Consider the following 19168-nt stretch of genomic DNA (forward strand, 5'->3'; position numbering starts at 1 on the left):
TATTCACCCTTGGATCCCCAGCATAGAAAAGAAGTAAGAACCGTGCCATTTGAAGAAGAGTGGGAGGAGGGAGGAGAAGAAAGGAGTCACAGTGGCCCAGTGGTTAGGAGCACCGACTGCTCTTGCAGAACTCGGATTCACTTCCTAGCACCCACGTCTCAGTTCACAAACATCAGTAACGCCATCCAGTTCCAGGGGACCCAGTGCCCAGTGTTGTCTTCCGACCTCCCCAAGCACCAGGCATATATATGGTGCATATGTATACATCCAGGTAAAGCACTGGAAACATACAATTTTAATTATAGAAAAAGAAAGAAAAATTGTGTATTTTTGATAGGTCCTCATTTTTTTCAGAGTAAATGTTCCCCAGCACAGCACTCTGATTTCATGTTTTAATATGATTTTGTGTCTGTGTGTTTCCAGTATGGAATACTACTCAGCAGAGAAAAACCAAAACTGGAAATGACTTGTTCTTAGACATATATTTTAATTTCTTATCCCCATAAATTGAAATATTTATTTAGTATTTGAAGTATTAAAACTTAGACTATTTAAAACTTCTCATTTGTACTATACCCAAAATTTTGAGATGGAAAAACAAAATTTTATTTAGTCAACACAAGTTTATATACAGCTTTTCAAGGAGAAAATCTATTGGATAACAATAAGTATATATAGATTACATTTCCAAAATGGTTATGTTATTGACATATGTGTCATTCACATATTTAAAAGGCACTCTGCTTTAAAAATAAATTCTATAGCTGGTCATTATACCACTGTAATAATCTACCCGTGTACGTGAGCTTCACTCAGATGTCAGGTAGGTCCTAAACAGAAGTTAGTCGGCTGCTAGTTGTCATATTACGTGTGATGTACCATGAGCAGGAACAAGATGGAGTCATTTCAGGATGGAGGACAGACTAGAAAGCAAGCTGTCACTTTACAGCAGCTCTGGAGGTGGTGGTGGCAGCGAGTCGGTAAGATCCTGATGGAAGTCAGGAGTAGAGAACTCCTGGCACTGAGTCTCATGGTTAGACTCTTGAGTGTTTATAAAATCTACTGCTAACATAGGCAGGTTAGAATCAGAGGGTGGCAGAAATGGCTGTTTGATACTGGAATTAAGATCTTCACATGCTTGATTTAGACTGTCTGGAGATGATTGGAAATTGGTAGAATCATTTGGTAGAGGAGATACAATTACCATTGTGGGCTTGTCAGATAGGTTCCCATCCAGATCAAGAAGGGGCGGTGGCAGGGTCAGATCTGCATCGTCTGAAGAAGACACAGCTGTACCAATTGTTGACCGATCAGCACTGTCTTCTGATACACCATTTATTTGATCTTTTCCACTCTCAGTTTTGAGGTTATTGGTGTCATTGATGTGTTCACTTGATTCAAACAACTTAACTTCTAAATCATCTGCTAACAGTGTGCTTTTGCTTGGTTTCCAAGTCATAAGTGAAACAACTGATGTGCGTTTTGTGGATCCTTCACTCTCTCTAATGTTATCCATACACATGTCTGGTGTTTCTCCATCAGCGAATGGAGACCTACCCGCCCAGTTTTGATCATTTAAAACTGGTTTCCTCAAGTATTTCCACAGTATAATCATGAGTATAGCTACCAACATAGAAATTATTATTGCACCAATTAATATGGCAGCTATTGCATTGGGGTTGGTTTTATGTGCAGTTGTTCCTTTGCCTCTTGTTGGTTCTGAAGTGAATGGTGGTGTGTTCCTTGGTGAGTTGCTAGTCCTAGGTGTATAAATAGTTGGTGTTGGTTTTATGGGTTGATTATGAACAGTCTGTAGTACTGGTTTTCCAGAAGAGGTAGGAGCAGGTGACCGTGGCTGTTGTGTGGAAGTATAGACAAGAGGTCTTGGTGGTTGTCCAGTGGAATTATGGATAGAAGGTGATGTTTGATTTGCCAGAGTGAACCCAGGTAGTGATGTTTGTGAGAAGGAGTTGTTGACTGTTGATATTGCTTGTCTGGTGATGTTATAAGCAAGTGGTCTTGCAGAAGTGTGCAATACTCGTTCTGTAGAAGAGACATAAGCAGCTGGTGTTGGTTGTCCAGGAGTGATTTTGGCAGGCAGTAATTGTTGTCCAGAAGAAATGTTGACTTGTGTTGTTTGACTTAAAACATTCCCTGCTGTGTTTTGAGAATTAGTTGTAACATACATTGATGATGTAAGTAGAGTAGACTGTGTTTGCCGCTCTGTTGTAACTGCTTCTGTCTCTGAGAAAACTGTGTTGTTAAGGTATTGGCATAGCAAAATTAAGATGAAATACTTGGAATCCATTTCAGAATGTTTCCTCCTTACCAGTGAGTTCATAGTGAAAGAATGAAAAAAACAGAGAAAAGGAAAAAAAGACTGTTAGCTAACATCTAATGTTTAATTAGATTAGACTCATCATTATCTGAAATAGAGTGGTTAGGCATTTGGTTAGTATTTACTCTGGTTTATTCTTGACAGAATGTAATGTTCCAGTTCATAGTACAGAATTGGATTCCTGGAAAGTAATCTTAATCCTTTTGTAAACCCCCCACTTAACCTTGTAGCTCCTCTAGCTTCCTTAGATTCCACTCCTTCGTTTCATACCATGTGCTCTCCACTTCGTTCACTCTGTTCCTAGAAAGAAGTGGTTCTGCCTCAGTGGAGAACACTCAGTGACCATGGCGCCTTGAACTATTGTCTGTACTGTCTTTTTTTTAAACCACATTTGACTGATCTTTCAACAACATTTCAGTAGTTCTTGTAACCCAGTCTTCCTTTCGTGTCACTTTAATCATATCTTCTTTTTCTCCTGTCTCCTAAACATAGATAACCATAGTCAGTCTCCCTCTTCCTTTCACTTTTCTTTATTCCTGTTCTATAAGTTTCCACTCTCACCCTTGTGCCATAACTACCAAGCCTGCACATCCAGCCTACAACTCCTTTGTTCTGAGTCTATTTATATAACTTCTTTAGTGGACATTTCATGTGTGTATCTCATAATCAGCAAATTCAGCATATTTTTAAAAAAAGACTTCCCAGCTGGGCCTGGTAGCACACACTTTTAATCCCAGCAGAGGCAGGCAATCTCTGTGAGTTCAAGGCCAGCCTGGTATGTATATAGTGAGTTCCAGGATAGCCAGAGCTACATAGAGAGCCCCTGTCTCAAAAAAATAAAAGTAATTATAGTGAATTGATGTTTCCTCATACTCAGTAAATGAAGAGAGGAACTGACTTGGCCTGAGAGGACTTTGGGAAGGTTTCCCAGACATGTTGAAGGAGATCTAAATCTTAGACTACTATGAGAACCAGTTACACACATCTATTTCCCAGCCCAGAAGGCATGCACAGGCGCAGCAGGGCACAGTAGAGGCTTGGCAGCTGTCTTTTTGTGAGATGCAGTAGGTCTCAGTTGTACACTGCCTGCTTAACCTTGCATGTAAGATCACTTCATTTTTCCTCACACTCTGAAGTGAGCCCTGTGCTGACGTTGTCAGCGCAGAGTATAATGAGCCTGTTCTGGACATCACCAAACACAATGTCAGCTGTCTGAAATAGCAGTGCTGTTCTTAACATTAAGGAAGGAAAATCTCAGACTTTTAGATACTAGTTGGTATATATAAGAAGCTAGTGACTCTGAAGGTATAATCAAAGATTTTGACAATTTGAGTAGTATTTATTTCCTTATCCATCTGCCACTAGTATGGTAGAATGTATAGTAGATGATAAATAGCGCCCTTCTTGGTTTTTCCCTCCCTCCCTCCCTCCCTCCCTCTCTCCCTCCCTCCCTCCCTCCCTCCCTCCCTCCTTCCCTCCCTCCTTCTCTCCATCTGTTGTTGGTTGTTTTTGTGTTTTAAGACACTGTCTCCCTGTGTTGTCCGAGCTGGCCTTGTACTTGAGATCCTTCTGCCGCAACTTCCTGAGTGCTAGGATCACAAGCTTGAGCCAGAAGGACCTGGGCTTACAAGAAAAATAAGTTTTTTTCTTTGTCTGTCTCTTCCTTTGTATTTTCTCTCTACTGCTTGAAGCCTAAAATTTAAAACAGCAGCTTTTGAATTCCCTTGCCCGGTGCTGATTAATTACTCTTAAAACTTGTGTGATCTGGTTACTGCTTCATGTAAGAATTCAGTTTTTGTCTCGAGAAAACCTTACAACCAAGCTTTAACTTCCTTACATGCTTCCTAAACATTAAATTATGCCAGTTTTCACTGTCTACAAATGTGTTCTTTTTTGCCCAGTCCTATTCCCTGCTGGCTACATGTCTGAACCTGTCTTTTGTTTTGTTTTGGTTGTTTCATTTTGTTTTTCAAGACAGGGTGTCTCTGTAGCCCTGGCTGTCCTGAACTCACTCTGTAGACCAGGCTGGCCTGAACCTATCTTCATCTCGTAGACCTCAATTTAAATTCCCCTTCTTAAACCAAGTTTTCTGTAACTGACCACAGCCACAAATAGCTGTTCCCTGAATCCCCTCTGTTCTTACTGACTTGCTGCTTTCTTAGGATGTACCTCACTCTTGTTTCCCTTTGCCTAAGTAATAGTGAGGTTTTTTTTATTATGTTGTTTCACCTTTTCTATTATTATTATTCCCATCATCTCAAACAAGATTTAAAAAAAAAATCCATAAAGGTAGAAAGAAACAAAGGAAGAAAATACCAGTGTAGAATATGCCATGAATTTGTGATTTATGTACTTCATGTCATTTCATTTTCGCAGAAGCAAATTGGGATGAATTGAGCAGTTTTTCTGGGGTGTGACTGTTAATGACACCTGAGAATTTGTACCCAAGACCATGTGATTCTGAAGCCTCCATTCTTTCTATTCCCCTATTGTCTCATGTTTTCTTATGTTGGTTGCCTATATCATCTACATTAGTTGCTCAGTAAATATTTAATCCATGCAGGGCCTCTTGGTTCTTTGTCATTCTGCATTTATTTATTTATTTATTTATTTATTTATTTATTTATTTATTTATTTATTTATTTACTTATTTACTTACTTGCTTATTTATTTGCTTACTTGTTTGTTTGTTTGTTTATTGTTTTGGTTTTTCAAGACAGGGTCTCTGTAGCTTTGGCTGTCTTGGAACTCACTCTGTAGACCAGGCTGACCTTAAACTCAGAGCTCCGCCTGCCTTTGTCTCCCAAGTGCTGAGATTAAAGGCGTGTGCCACCACCACCTGGCTCACTTTTACTTTTTATTAAGACTTCTACCATAATATAAGCAGAGAAAATAAAGTTTAAGTTAATTCTGGTTTTTATTCCTTTGTCAAGGTTCTTAAAAGGGAAACATTTGAAATTTTTGGCATGGATGTGAGGCTCTGACTCATCTCTAGCTGGTCATCGTTCATGCTGTTCCACGCAGTAATTTTCATAGGTTACCCAAAAAAGGCTTGGTTGGAAAGTGATGTTCAGGGTTTCATTTTGTAAATGTTTTTAGAAAATACTTTCCAACGCATCAGAAGATATAGGCCATGAAGTGTCTCTAGCTAAAAATGTTTCCTCTTTTGTGACTTCGCTTAAAATAAAGAAACCATACAGTTCCTCTTTTTAGTTAGCTGAAAAAGGAAATAGAGGAGGAACTAGCCAAAACAAGAGCATAATTATAAAACCCAGTTCGGTTTGTAAGATCGAAGTTTGATTAGGTTCATCACCTCTGATGTCAGTAGGAAGTTAGAAACTTCAGTGTTAGGTTTCCACTTGTCAGTGGTAGTCAAAGCAAAACCCGGTTTTCAAATATCCCACCACTTTCTCCTGCTCCTCACTTAAATGTGTACCCTCGTAGGACCTGCTGCAGCGGAATACTAGAATCTTTTAGAATCTTACTATAGCAGTTCTGGATACTCTAGAAAAGAAGCGTCAAGACAAAAAGAAGAAAATTGGGATTTAATCATTTCGAGGGGAGGGGGGCTAACTTTTTCAGAGGTGTTAGAAGCCAGTGTTGTTATCTATAATACACAAAGTTATGAAAGTACTTGCCAACTATTTATCGGGTGTATACCTAAAGTGCACACTGTTTCTGCAGAGAAAGATGGTGGCCAGTTGAATTCAGAGCAGGGGATAGAAAAGGGATTAAAAATTTAGAATAAACCGAAAATGGGAATGGAAAAAAAATTTTTAAAGAACACTAAAGAAAAGTTCTACAGAAATTTTACAGCAGATATGTGGGAAAGGATCAGTTGATTAGAAAAAGGAACTGAAGGAAAAGAAATAGTTGGAAATGGTAGTTGCTTATTAATTACCAAGAAGTTGCTGAGGTGGGTAAAATGAAGTTGGGGAAAAATTGACCTGGGTCAAGAGGTTGTTGGGAATTGTCACTCCCTATCACTGGCCTTGTATGTAAGTACAAAGAGTTAACAAGAGGGAGCTGACCCTCCCGGTCATTCCAGGATCCCTTGTCTGCTGCAAGGTCCTTAAGATTTCTTCCTCCCTTTCCATGAGACTACCCAGAGTACGCCTGCTAGCTACAATGAATGTGTGTAGTCTATATAGGGCTTTTCGAAGAAATTCCTTAATCTTCTGCTCAGATTTCTCAACCTTGTTATAGCAATATTTCTCTCTATATTTTAGACTGGCACCTGAGGTTTAAATCTGTCATTTTGGTCCTTTTTTCCCCCAGAAATGTAATTTTTAAAGAGGGAAATGCGCATTGTTTTTGTGAGTCAGTATTTAAGCACAGTTACAATGAAGAAGGAGCTCCCTGGAATTAGGCATGTACTTGTCACATGCTGCCAGGCTGAGAGTGTAGCTCAGGGCTACAGTAATTACCTACCCATGCACAAGACCCTGAATTTGATCCCCAGTACCACAAAAATACCCAAGTAAAATTAATGCTGTTAAGTTGGCTATGATAAGAAATACATCATTTTAATAAGGAATCGACAAACTTTGGAAAATATTCCTTAGGAAAAAAAGGCAAGTGTAGATAGTTGCATCAAAAGTTTTCTCTATGAACTGTGCATGGTGATGCAGGTCTTTAATTCCATTAATTGAGGCAGAGGCAAGTTGATCTCTGAATTTGAGGCCAGCCTGGTCTACTTTGGGAGGTCCAGACCAGCCATAGCTACACAGTGAGACCCTGTCTCAAATAAACAAAATATTGTGTCTTTCAGTTACTTAGATGTCAGGAAGATAAGTTATAGCTGAGTGTGGAGGTGCATACCTTTCATTCTGGGAGGCAGAGGCAGGCAGATCTCTGAATGGGAGGCTAACTAGGTCTCTTGGGGGTTCCAGGCTAGGCAGGAGTGAGACCTGTCCCCAGAAAACACAAACAAAAACAGCAGCAGGAAAAATAAATTATAGTACACATATAAGAGATAAACACACAGTATATTAGTGTTATCTTTAACTAGTGTAATTTTGAAATCATAAAAGGAAAAAGCAAGAAAAAGCAATTGATCTTGAATTCCAAGTAGTATTCTTCTGGTCATCTTTAATCAGATGGCCGTTACTGAACACCCAAAAAATTTCTGGCTAATAGGATCCATTTGCATGACCTAGGTTGTCATATTTTCATCTTCCAGATTAAAGGGGGGGGGGGGGGAGTTGGTTAATTGGCAAGCTGTCACGGGTCTAAGCAGTGACACTAATGCAGAACCATGCACCTATGACTTCTGTAACATGCAGAGCCTTTTGTAGAGTTCGGCATGAGAAAGGCTTTGTGCTGGAAAGAGACTCTTTGGAAGTTTCTGGAGCTGTGTAAATAACTTTTAGAGCTAGGTTTACATGAAGGGTAGGAAAAGAAATGCCAGAAGACCCACATGAGTCACGGGGTTGGTGTGAACAGGTTAGGAGTTTTGAATGGTTAACATATAAACTGTCATAATTACAGTTTACTGAGTATTTTGTGGTACTTTTTTTTTTAAAGATTGAGCCTTAAAAGGCATCAGATTTATATTTAGCAAGTTCAAAATTACTCATATATTTCTAAGTAGAATTATGTAGGAACTTGTTGAAAACATAGAAACTATTACTTGAGACTAGCCCTGTTTCATACAAATCTGAGCTTTTAAACTTCTTTTTTTTTCAGCCTATGTAACATACATTGCTTAAAAAAAAATTCAGCTGGGCAGTGGTGGTGCAAGCCTTTGATCCTAGCACTTGGGAGACAGAGCCAGGCAGATCTCTGTGAGTTCCAGGCCAGCCTGGTCTACAGAGCAAGATCCAGGACAGGCACCAAAACTACACAGAGAAGCCTTGTTTCAAAAAAACCAAAACCAAAACCAAAAAAAAAAAAAGAAAGAAAAAAAAATCAAACCAGACTGCTAAAAGGGAAAGCTACATTGATGAAGTGTTGAAATAGAGTCTAACCTCTTCCAAAATGTTTTTCCTTGGGATTACAGATCTATGAACACTGCATGCATTTTATTGATTTGTAATTGCCCATTTATTCAAGGCAAATATCTGTTGTATATATTAACAACTTTTTTTTTGGGGGGGGGGGTTCAAGACAGGGTTTCTCTGTGTAGTTTCGGTGCCTGTCCTGGATTTTGCTCTGTAGACTGGGCTGGCCCCGAATTTACAGAGATCCGCCTGGCTCTGTCTCCCGAGTGCTGGGATTAAAAGTGTGTGCCACCACCGCCCGGCAACAGCTTCTTACAAAATATTTTTTCTGTGGCTGTTTTTGTGTTTTATATTGTTCACTAAAAGGTCAGTTCAGAGTTTGTAGGGTAAGCACATGGATGATGTGAATATTGGCATACCCATTTTATCATAATAGCTTTGCCTTATGGAGCTTTATAAATGATATGTAATAGTTATATGTCATAATTGTTACTTAATATAAAATTCCTTTTGTATAAAAAATACACGATAAATATTCATCTAATTTCTTTTTAAGTTAAGTCAAAATAAAGGTGACCATTCATAGTGTATAAACTAAAAGGGATAAACAAAAATAATTTAGACCAGGTGTGGCGGTGCATGCTTTTAATCCTAGTACTTGTGACATAGAGACAAAAGGATCTCTGAGTTAGAGGCCAGCCTGATCTGCATATAGAATCCTTAACTTTAAAAAAAAAAAGGAAAAAAATAAATTGATTAGATCATTTAAATCTATCTGAGAAGAAAGTCTTTATAGAAAGTAAATGAGACTCTTTTCCCCTTGTGGTACTGGGGATCAAAGCCAGGACACTGCAGATGTAGGACAAGCTCACCACTGACCTCGAGCCCCAGCTCTAGAATTCCTAAACAATATTTTAAAGGCTGTCAATTCACTCGTGGAATTTATTTTATTTTTAACTCTTAGCTTTTTAAAATTATTAAAGTAATGTTAACAAATGTTTTGACTTGAATAAACTTAAAAGGGCTGGTAATACTAAAAACTTGATGAAAATCTTTCAGACAATATCAACCTTGAACATAAATTTTTAAAATTCTTTATAGCAGAGCCACAAAAAACCTCCTGTAGACATCTTTAAGCTGTCAAGAACTGGATTCAACTGTAAAACACTAATGATATTTTGGTTTTTAAAATCAATTTCAGATGAGCAAAAATGAAATGAAACAGCCTTTGTCGGGTGTTCTTACCTGATGGCTCCTTTCGCAGAGTGTGACTCTTGTTCTAGCGGGACATGGTGCTGGTTCAGATTAAAAATGATCCTCTAGCACACTGAAATGGTTTCTGCAGCAGAGGAAGTTTATCAATAGCAGTTACAGGAAGTGCAATAAGCCACAAAATGACTAAGAAATGTACTCCTTCAACAGAGCGGATTTTGAAATGGTCTATATAACTTAAGTGCTTTTAACTGATGTTTGTAAATAAACATTCATTACTCTCCAGTCATATGATTACATAATCTAAATTCTTAGGATAGAGTCCTGCTGAGAAATCATGTATTCTAAGGAGAGCTTTATAGCTACGTGCTCCCCAAAGGGAGATTTTTTATTAGAAGTGAGTGGTGTTTACTTGTATGTATGAGGTTATATGCGTAACCCACAATACTAAAATACCAAAATCAAATTGTTAGAGATTACCTAATTATACTTTGGTTTGTGCTCTGCCTGCACCTTACTTGGGTGTTGCCAACAAGGAGATAGTATTAAAATGCACTGGTTACCATGTGAGGCATCATCTTATCCATTGCTCACAAGGAAACACCACTCACTAGACAGCAGCTCTGTCTTTAGCCCCAATATTCTTTTAAAAAGAAGATCTATTTTCATATATATATGCCACATATGTTTGGATGCCCCCAAAGGCCAGAAAAAGGTGCTGGAGAAGAGGATGCTGGACCTCTTGAAACTGAGCTGCTCTTGGTTGTGAGCTGCCTCCCCTCGGATGGTGACACTGAACTTGGGTCCTCCAGAAGAATAGCAAGCACCCTTTAACTCTTCAGCTAGCGCTCCAGTCTTCCAAAACTTCTTTAAATAAGAAAAGACTAAGCAGAGTGACTTCTGCTGGCCCAGTTAGAACCTGAGGAGACCAGGATGGTGTTGCTCAAGAGTGAGCAGTGCCGGTCATTGGGCAGTGTGCTCATTACCCTGAAGTATGATGGTCACACCAAACCCACTCCACGCAAGAGTTCTGTGGAGGGCCTTGGGCCTGTAGAAAACAAGCATCTGTTGAGAGCCACCGATGGGAAAAGGAAGATCAGCACCGTGGTGAGTTCCAAAGAAGTGAGTGAGCTTCAGATGGCCTGTTGAAACCTCCTGAGAGCTAACATGGATGGGCTGAAGAAGAGGGACAAGAAGAACAAGAGTAAGAAGACCAAGCCACACAGTGACAGCTGTGGCCATTAGCAACAGCTGGAGGGCGGTTTCCTGTGTTTGCTGCTTTTGGCGCCCTCTGATGTAACTGTTTTCATGGAAGGGTGGGTCAAGAGAGAAGGGTTGGCTGACCGTAGGGTAGTTGTGGTAAGAAGCTGTTTGTCTTAGATCTTCACTGTATGACTGAATATTCTTAGATTCCAGCCTTATCGTGTCTAGTCACTGTGCATCATTAACTACATTCACACTAGCTCTTTCTTTGCCTACCCTGTTTCTGACAGTAACTACTAACTCTAGAATGATACAGTTACTCAGTGGGGTCTTTTTTTGGGGGGAGCCTTGTCTTTGAGACTACTGTAATAGAAAATCTGACAGTTTTATTAAAAGTCATATTATTCTGTGGGTGGGCTTTTTACTTGGTTGTATAATTTAAAGAAAAATAATTACATTAAAAAAAAAAGACTAAGCAAAGTAATTGAAGTATGAGTCTCTCTGGATGAAAGTTTCCCTGCGTAAGTTTCTCCTATCTTCTTTTTCATCTGAAAAGTAGAGACTCTAACCCCTAACTTATTGTGGGATTTAGATACATGTAAATGCCTCTCGGTGCATGGTATAGTAGGTCAGTAAATATCAACACACGGGACTCTTTTCCTGGTCACTGCTAAGGAACATGGGTTATTATGATTTAGTTCTTAACTTGAAGAGACTTACAACTTGGTACAGAAAGAATAACAGAGTGTAATAAAAATGTTACAAAGCAATTTTTTTATTTGGGGAGAAAGTTTGTTTATTTCTGAGACAGGGTGTCATCATGTGACCTAGACTGGTCTTGAATTTTCAGTCTCCTTATTTCAGCCCCCACGTGCTGGGGTTACAGGTTTGTGCCACCACCACACCCTGTTGTTACAAAGTTTTTACTGTAGTGTTTGTTTGCTTGTTTGTTTGTTTTCTAGACAGGATTTCTTTATGTACCCCTGGCTGTCCTGGAACTCGAGCTGTAGACTAGACTGGCCTCGAACTCATAGGGGTCTGCCTGTCTCTGCCTCCCCAGTGCTGGCATTAAAGGTGTATGCCACCACCACCTGACTTAATTTGATAATTTTAATTTACTTTTAAATTTTAGGCTAAGATGATAATCATTATATCTAGGAATAGAAAATAAAAATGAGGGCTGGAGAGATGGCTCAGAGGTTAAGAGCACCGACTGTGCTTCCAGAGGTCCTGAGTTCAATTCCCAGCAACCACATGGTGGCTCACAACCATCTGTAATCAGATCTGGCGCCCTCTTCTGTATACATGATAAATAAAAATAAATCTTTAAAAAAAAAAAAAAAAAAAAAAAAGTTTTAAAAAAAAAAAAAGTTTAAAAAAAAAATAAATAAAAATGGTTTAGTTCAAAATTAACTTGGGAAATTTTGAAGCTGTAGACATCGTTAACCACTCTTTTTCATAAACTCCAAATAGGAGTATCATTCTCAGGATATATGCTTAAAAACCAAGTATTGAGTAATAAAGTTTACATATTCCTGTAGTACATAAAAGTATTCTGTTTTGTTTGAAAATATTTGACCAATATGTTTAATATGAAAGTAATTTCTTAGTCAATTTCTTGCCTTTAGAAAAAGGTTGTTTTGTTTTAATTTCCTCTGACAAGTAAGTATTTGTCTATAACAGTTATCTCAAGGAAGATAACTGAGTTATCACTCTACCACTCAACCTCAGATATTTAATTTGCATGAAATGGGAGCTTTGCCCATAGTTGTGTCCAATCTGGGCTGTTTTACTCTTGAAAAGACAACCAGAATCTGGCTTGAGGATGCATGCCTATAATCTCATCACTTGGGAGGTAGAGCAGGAGGCTCAAATGTCTTGGAGATCATTAAACATAGTGACGTTGAGGCCAGCCTGAGTTACAGAATACCCTTCACAAAAACAAAAAACCCTCACTCCACCCACTTACCCCCAAAAGCAAAAGAACTAGAACAAAGAAACAAGAAGAGATAATAAGAGAAATAAATTAATAGTGTACCCTGATCTTTGTGTTTCTCATACTTGACTTTTTCATTTTGTTGACATTTTGATTTATCTGGTGTAATATTATGATTTACTTTTTAGGGGATGAGCTTCTCTTTTTTTTAAGCTAGTAGTAAATTGCTAAGAAAATTGATCTCTTAAGTTAAGAGCACTGGCTGCTCTTCCAGAGGACCAAGTGAATTCCACCACCTACATGGCACCTTACTCCGTAACTCCAGTCCCAGAGAGGATCTGATGCCCTCTTCTTGCCTCTGTGGGCACATGTAGTGCATAGACACACATGTAGTGCATAGACGCACATGTAGAAAACCCATACACCCATACAAAACACTCATACACATTAAGAAAGCAAATAAACTTGATGTCATATGCCCCTCAACATATGGTTTATTTAAAGATGTAGCCTAGTTATTTAAAGTAACAGAACTTGACAAAAGTGAATGTGATAGTCAAGGAGAATACCATCTAAGTAGTTAGGAAAAAATACCCAGTACTTGACTGGGAACTTAGTCCATTGTAACTGTAATCAGAAGTAGGAGATAGGAATTAGGTATTGGTATTACATTTTTAAAATTTGATTCTGGCTGGGCAGTTGTGGCCAGCACTCAGGGGGCAGAGGCAAGCGTATCTCAGTGAGTTCAAGGCCAGCGTGGTCTGCAAATTGAGTTCCAGGACAGCCAGGACTGTTACACAGAGAAACCCTGTCTTGAAATGCCCCCCCCCCCAATTTGATTCTGATATGTAGCCAGGATGAATGATTAATCAAGAGGGACTGGAGGGATGGCTCAGCAGTTAAGGGCACTTGCTGCTCTTACAGAGGACCCAGGTTCTATTCCCAAAACCCATCTGGCAACTCACAACTGTTTGTAACTCCAGTTCCAGGGGATCCGACACCCTTTTCTGTCCTCTAAGGGTACTTACTGCATGCATGTGATGAACAAACATACATGTAGGCAAGACACTCACTTAAAATAAAAAAATCGTCTCTAGATCTTTTTAAAAAGGAGCATACTGCTCTTGCATAGGACCTGGGTTCAGTTCCCAGCACTCACATCAGGTGCTTCATAATTACCTGTAACTCCAACTCCAAAGGGGGATACCTGGATTCTGTGAACAGCTGTGCTCACACATGTACACACACACACAAAATTAAAAATCTATTTATATGTAGCCTTCTGCTGTAGATGTGAATCTCATCTTTTTTAGTTGTTTTGTTTTTCCTATTTTTATAATGTATTTTAGGACAGCGTTAATGCAAGATACACGGTCAGCTTTCATTTATTGTACAAAATTTAAGTTTTAATTTTTTTTTTTTTTTTTTTTTTTTTTTTTTTTTTTTTTTTTTTTTTTTGGTATTTCGAGACAGGGTTTCTCTATGTAGCTTTGCGCCTTTCCTGGAACTCACTTGGTAGCCCAGGCTGGCCTCGAACTCACAGAGATCCGCCTGCCTCTGCCTCCCGAGTGCTGGGATTAAAGGCGTGCGCCACCACCGCCCGGCCAAGTTTTAATTTATTATTTATAGTAGCAAAGCACTTTGTCTTGTGCCATATGTAAAGGTAAAGAGAAATAGCCTAATATTAGCTGTGCTGAGATACAAACTGGTATGTATGCGTTCTACCTCATCCAGTGAGAACGTACTGTTGCATTACACAGTTCAATTCTACATATCAGGAATTTGACTTCTAGGCAATATGGCATCTGCTTGGCTCTAAGGACTTAATATAACTTGTCCAATTCAAGTACATTCAGACAGAGATCACCTATTGCTGAACAGGAGTATTTAGTTACCTCTTGTTATTTCTGTTAGTTTCTTCAGCTGCTGTTTTATTTACTTTTTAAAAAATACGAAGTGTGAAACAGAAATGCAGTTTTAAGTAACTTCAGCACGTCAGATTTTTTGATCAGACTTCTGAACAAACATTGGTGTGAAACACCAGCAGCCAGCTTTATTTTCAGCCCAGCCTTCCTCATTGCTGCTTTGCATTTCCCTTTCCAAACGCGTGGCCTAGTTGAGGTTTTCAGTTCCGTCTTCATGCTTCCTTTCCCTGGTAGCTGTGAGCACACCAGTAGATTGCATCAGGAGCTTGGAGTTGGTGAGCTCTTGCGCTCTTTTCCAAGTGTCCGATTCAGCAGTCCAGAGCCCACTGCTTGCCAGAAAGTCACCGTTGCTCCGAGGCTGGCGCTTGCCTACTTGTTTTGACCTTCTGAGAGATGAGACTTTATTTGCCAGAACCACAGTTGATAGAAATAGAAGAGTACAGATAAGGAAAAGCACAGCGATTACAATTAAGCAAATCAGCATGGTCATGTTGCTGTTGTTTTCCTCACAGACATCCTTTTGAAAAGTTTCCCCATGACTTTTGCTTGTGCTGTCAACGATCGCTGTGGTTGGAGAGCCGTTTTTGAAGACATGGGGTCCGGAGGGCTTTGGTGTAGATGTAGGGGCTGCAGACACAGGAGGAGATGGTACCAGCGTGTCTGTAGAACTCACTCCGTGACCCGCTGCAGGGCTTGCAGGGGATGTGCTCGTCTCCCTTTGATGTCTGCTCGTGCTGTTTTGATTAACAGAGCCCCAAGCTGTGATGTTGTTAGCCCACAGATGTGTGTAGTTTGCTTTTGTTCCTGGAGACAAGGAACACACTGTTGTCAAGAGGAAAACAAGATAAAGGTACTGTCCTGTGTGCTCCATGCCCACGGGTACACTGGTATCTGTTGAGATAGCAATAGCAATCATTAGTTTGTGGGAGAATAGTGACTGGTGAGTGGAGTTATGGGTAGCACGGGGGAATCAGAAATCCATGCCTACCATTTGCTATTGGATTCTTCCCAAATGAAGTTTTTCCTTTCATTTTTTTAACTGATTCCCATTCCTGTTCTTAGATTATATATAAACATTTAAATTTTGTTGTACATTTTGATGCTGTAAGTTAGCATTACAAATATCTCTTAACCGTTTTTAACTGTATACCATAGCTTTACATATCTTCCTATTAAGGACGTGTCATAGACCTCAGCTTGGAGGCAACTGCTTCTGCTTCTTTGTTTATGATTCCTCATTTAAGGCTCTTTCTTACTGAAATGTCCACCCTCTGAGTTGCACGTCCTCATCTTGAAGTAAAGGAGAACTTGGCCTTGAAAGTTTTGTTTCAAGTATAAAAAGAAGTTGCAAGTGGCTTTTTTGTGGGAGAGGGAGGGTGGTGTTTTGTAGAGACTTAAAGCAAGTAGGAATTGGAAGTGCTGTTGGGCCTTTGCAGTTGGGACTTTAGAGCAGCCTTAGAATCTCGACCTAGCATTTGTGAGTGCGGCTGTATGCTTATCCCACCTCAAGTGCCTTAGCTGACAGTGACTCTCCAAATAGCAGAGGCAGAATTGTCCTTTCAACCTAGAAATCAAGAAGAACAAAAGATTTCTTCTGGACTCAGAGTTCTACAAAAGGCAGCTACCTTTGTTGTCATTGTATAACTGGCATTCTCCCCACACCCTCATTTTGACACAAATCTGCAAAAGAAATTAGAAAGAAAAATTTTTAAAAATTGGTCAGCTGACTGTTGGTCTTAGAATACAGTGGCAGGCTGTGAGCGGCTTGTCTTCACATTAGAAGACTGAGATTCCACAACCAGGATACAGCCGTGTGGTGGTGCATGCCCAGCACTCATACCTCTCCCTCACCCCCCAAAAATTGAAATTCTGTTTTGGGCTCAGCTTCCTAGAAGCCAGTACATAAAAGGACTGTTATCGGCCATCTGCTTAGAGATCTCACTGGGACTGTCATTTCTGTCTCAGGTACAGCAAGAGACATTTAGCACCTTTAGTGAAGTGAGTTTCTTTGCTTTAAAAGATTAGCCTACTTCTGCCTCCTGAGTCCTAGGATCCAAGGCATTCATGTGTGCATGTGTGCATGTGTGCATGTGTGGCCAGGCCCAGCTAAGGTATTTATAATACTATGGCAGTTCTCCAGAGCAACTCTTGAGACAGTGTTTTATTCAGAGAATAAATGTGAGGAGACTTAGAGCAAATACTAGATTGTTCTAAGACTTAATGAATGGAATTATCTTGTTAAGAACCCTGTGTGTTTTATAGATGTTTTCACACTTGAATGTGTGAAGGGAGTCTTTCTTCAGGTCTAGGGTAGGGCCTGAGATTCTGTTTCTAAACCACTCTAAGTGGCACAGATGCCACTCTGCCAGTCATCCTTGAGCAGGGAGGTTTTCTGTGGGATAGTATATGCCATTAAACACTATCATCGGAATGTAGTGAAGCACGCACATTGAGACTCACAGGTGTACTAAGTTGCACAGACAAAAATAGCATATAGAAATAATGCTAACTGTAAAGTAACTTGTGAATTAAGTTTACACTGAGTGGAGAGGGGAAAAAACAAAACCTGTGCCTAATGTTGTGGGATCCAGATCACTATTGGGATTATGACTATTGGTAGACGCTTCAAGATACAGTGCACTGACTTTTATGTAATAGTATTCAGCTTCAATCTTCAAGTTGAATGATAGGATTCTCTGGATACTTTATGAGTTGTTCACAAAAAAGAAGCACTTTAAATTGGGTTATTAAGAAATGTCTATCCTTTTCTACCAGAGTAGATTTATACATTCAATGTTACAATGACTTCAAGTATGTTATTCTAATCACATTAGTTCAGTCACAGTGCAGTATAAATCACTGTATTCTACATGCTAGCAGTGTACCACGGGACAGATAATAGGCCTGCTGTTGATTGTCTTCAGCCAGATGTGCTGCCATGCCCCAGTAAACAAGCTGCTGACAAAATGAGACTTTCTCTTATACTCACAAATGCCTAAGAACAGAGGATTGTTCCAAATCTCTGTTTTATGCCCTGAAGACCAGGTTGGGTTAGCAAGGTTTTGGCTTTCTTGTTTTGTTTTTTGTCTCATCATTTTTAGTCACATTTATACTGCCTAAGCTCTAGTAAAGAGAAATGTATTTCTCTAATTAAAACAAAAAAACAAAAAAAACAATTGAAGCTGTTCAACTCATTTGAGTCCATACTCAGGTCCTTCCTCATTCTCCTTTAAAACTTCATATTAATAATGATTAATATTCCTAGCTCTAATCGCTTATGCTCTTTACATAATTTTCTATAGTAGGATAGAAAAACATAACAATTCTACTTTGTTAGATTTATACATCTTTGAAAAAACACTTCCTCAACACTACTCTGAACAGAGTTAGGAGTGAAAAGGGATGAGAAAAGCCACATGTATGACCTACCTTTAGTGCTCTGTCACAATCTTTATTTAATAAACCACTTCTTTTCTTCTTTTCTTACTTAAAGTAGAGTAGTTTGGAGACTAGGAAACTGAAATCTGCAGTTTTTTAAGAGGATGCGTACAGCTAGCTTTCCACTTTGAAAACCAAACCACAGATGACACATTTCCTTTCCGCTGCAACTCAAGCACATGTCACGAGGGAAGGCAAAAGCCCCGACTGGCCCAGTCGGCCCTGGGATGACAAGAGGCTCTGTAGAGTGGACCTCCTCCCCCACAACGGGAGCTTCCTGCTTCACTCCTCTGACCTTCGGCTCACTGCCCGGGCCGCTGTCTGCTCTGGAAATGAGTATTACCCAATGGAAGTTATCTGCTGACATCGTTAATGTGGCCTTGAAATCACTTTTATACTTTTTATCTTATACCACAGAGAATTTAAAACATAAATGTGGAGTCCTTGTAGGAATTTGTCAGATAGGAGAATCAGTCACACACATAACTGACATTTCAAGCTGGGAACTGCAACAGTGATTTGGACCAGAGAATGCTTGCAGGGTGTGGTATGTGCACAAGACCATCTGGCATCACCTTGGATTAGATATGTCTGGAATGGATTACATTGTCTTCTGCGAAAACAGCTGCCCCAATGAGCTCCTTGGCTCCGTAGAAGATAGCAGAGACCTGGATTACAACAGAGCCTCTCAAATCATATCACACTTGGAATCCTTTCAGATTCTTGGATTTACTTCTGCCTAGACTATTAAACATCTGTACTAGCCCCAAGTTCTTCATGTTTCTAGGCTATAACTCTTTGATTGTTTTTTTTAAATGAGCACCACACTAACCAACTGAGTTAATTGTACACTTCCTCGTTTCTTTAAAAAACTTTGAATTTTCTGGGTGGTGGTGGTGCACGCCTTTGATCCCAGCACTTGGGAAGCAGAGCCAGGTGGATCCCTGTGAGTTCGAGGCCAGCCTGGTCTACAGAGAGTGAAATCCAGGACAGGCACCAAAACTACACAGAGAAACCCTGTTTTTTTTTGGGGGGGGGGGGAATTTGAATTTACATAATTTATATTTTTAATTTATTTTATGAGTGTTGCTGGGGACTGATCAGTATCTCATACTTGCCAGGTAGGCATTTTACCACAAAGCTGTATCCTCAACCCTCTTTGTTTATTTTACAT

General features: G+C 39.5%; 3 protein-coding genes across 8 annotated transcripts in view; 1 reads left to right on the top strand and 2 right to left on the bottom strand.

Moving 5' to 3' along the window:
• The window catches only part of Nf1 (neurofibromin 1), a 254271-nt gene that overhangs the window by 186349 nt on the left and 48754 nt on the right, over nucleotides 1-19168 (top strand). The gene's annotated exons all lie outside the window — the stretch shown is intronic.
• Evi2b (ecotropic viral integration site 2B) lies at nucleotides 485-9633 on the bottom strand. 2 transcript variants are annotated; one of them, XM_006977499.4, is made up of 2 exons: nucleotides 9526-9633; nucleotides 485-2324 (listed from the first exon to the last, which is right to left on the bottom strand). In XM_006977499.4, the coding sequence occupies exon 2, from the start codon at nucleotides 2306-2308 to the stop codon at nucleotides 944-946; it is 1365 nt and encodes a 454-aa protein (XP_006977561.1). In that variant the 5' UTR covers nucleotides 2309-2324; nucleotides 9526-9633; the 3' UTR covers nucleotides 485-943. The 2 variants fall into 2 exon arrangements, with proteins under 2 accessions (XP_006977561.1, XP_076433727.1); XM_076577612.1 differs by having other exon boundaries at nucleotides 485-2321; nucleotides 9526-9595.
• Evi2a (ecotropic viral integration site 2A) lies at nucleotides 14594-18167 on the bottom strand. Of its 2 annotated transcripts, XM_042282475.2 has the most exons (3): nucleotides 17986-18167; nucleotides 16061-16120; nucleotides 14594-15447 (listed from the first exon to the last, which is right to left on the bottom strand). In XM_042282475.2, the coding sequence occupies exon 3, from the start codon at nucleotides 15425-15427 to the stop codon at nucleotides 14744-14746; it is 684 nt and encodes a 227-aa protein (XP_042138409.1). In that variant the 5' UTR covers nucleotides 15428-15447; nucleotides 16061-16120; nucleotides 17986-18167; the 3' UTR covers nucleotides 14594-14743. The 2 variants fall into 2 exon arrangements, with proteins under 2 accessions (XP_042138409.1, XP_006977560.1); XM_006977498.4 differs by lacking the exon at nucleotides 16061-16120 and having other exon boundaries at nucleotides 17986-18126.

Source organism: Peromyscus maniculatus, chromosome 8, assembly GCF_049852395.1.
Source record: "Peromyscus maniculatus bairdii isolate BWxNUB_F1_BW_parent chromosome 8, HU_Pman_BW_mat_3.1, whole genome shotgun sequence".
Lineage (NCBI taxonomy): Eukaryota > Metazoa > Chordata > Mammalia > Rodentia > Cricetidae > Peromyscus > Peromyscus maniculatus.

Excerpts from the sequence above, each read along its gene's own strand:
- Evi2b (XM_006977499.4), bottom strand. The coding sequence starts at position 2,308 with ATGGATTCCAAGTATTTCATCTTAATTTTGCTATGCCAATACCTTAAC.
- Evi2a (XM_042282475.2), bottom strand. The coding sequence starts at position 15,427 with ATGGAGCACACAGGACAGTACCTTTATCTTGTTTTCCTCTTGACAACA.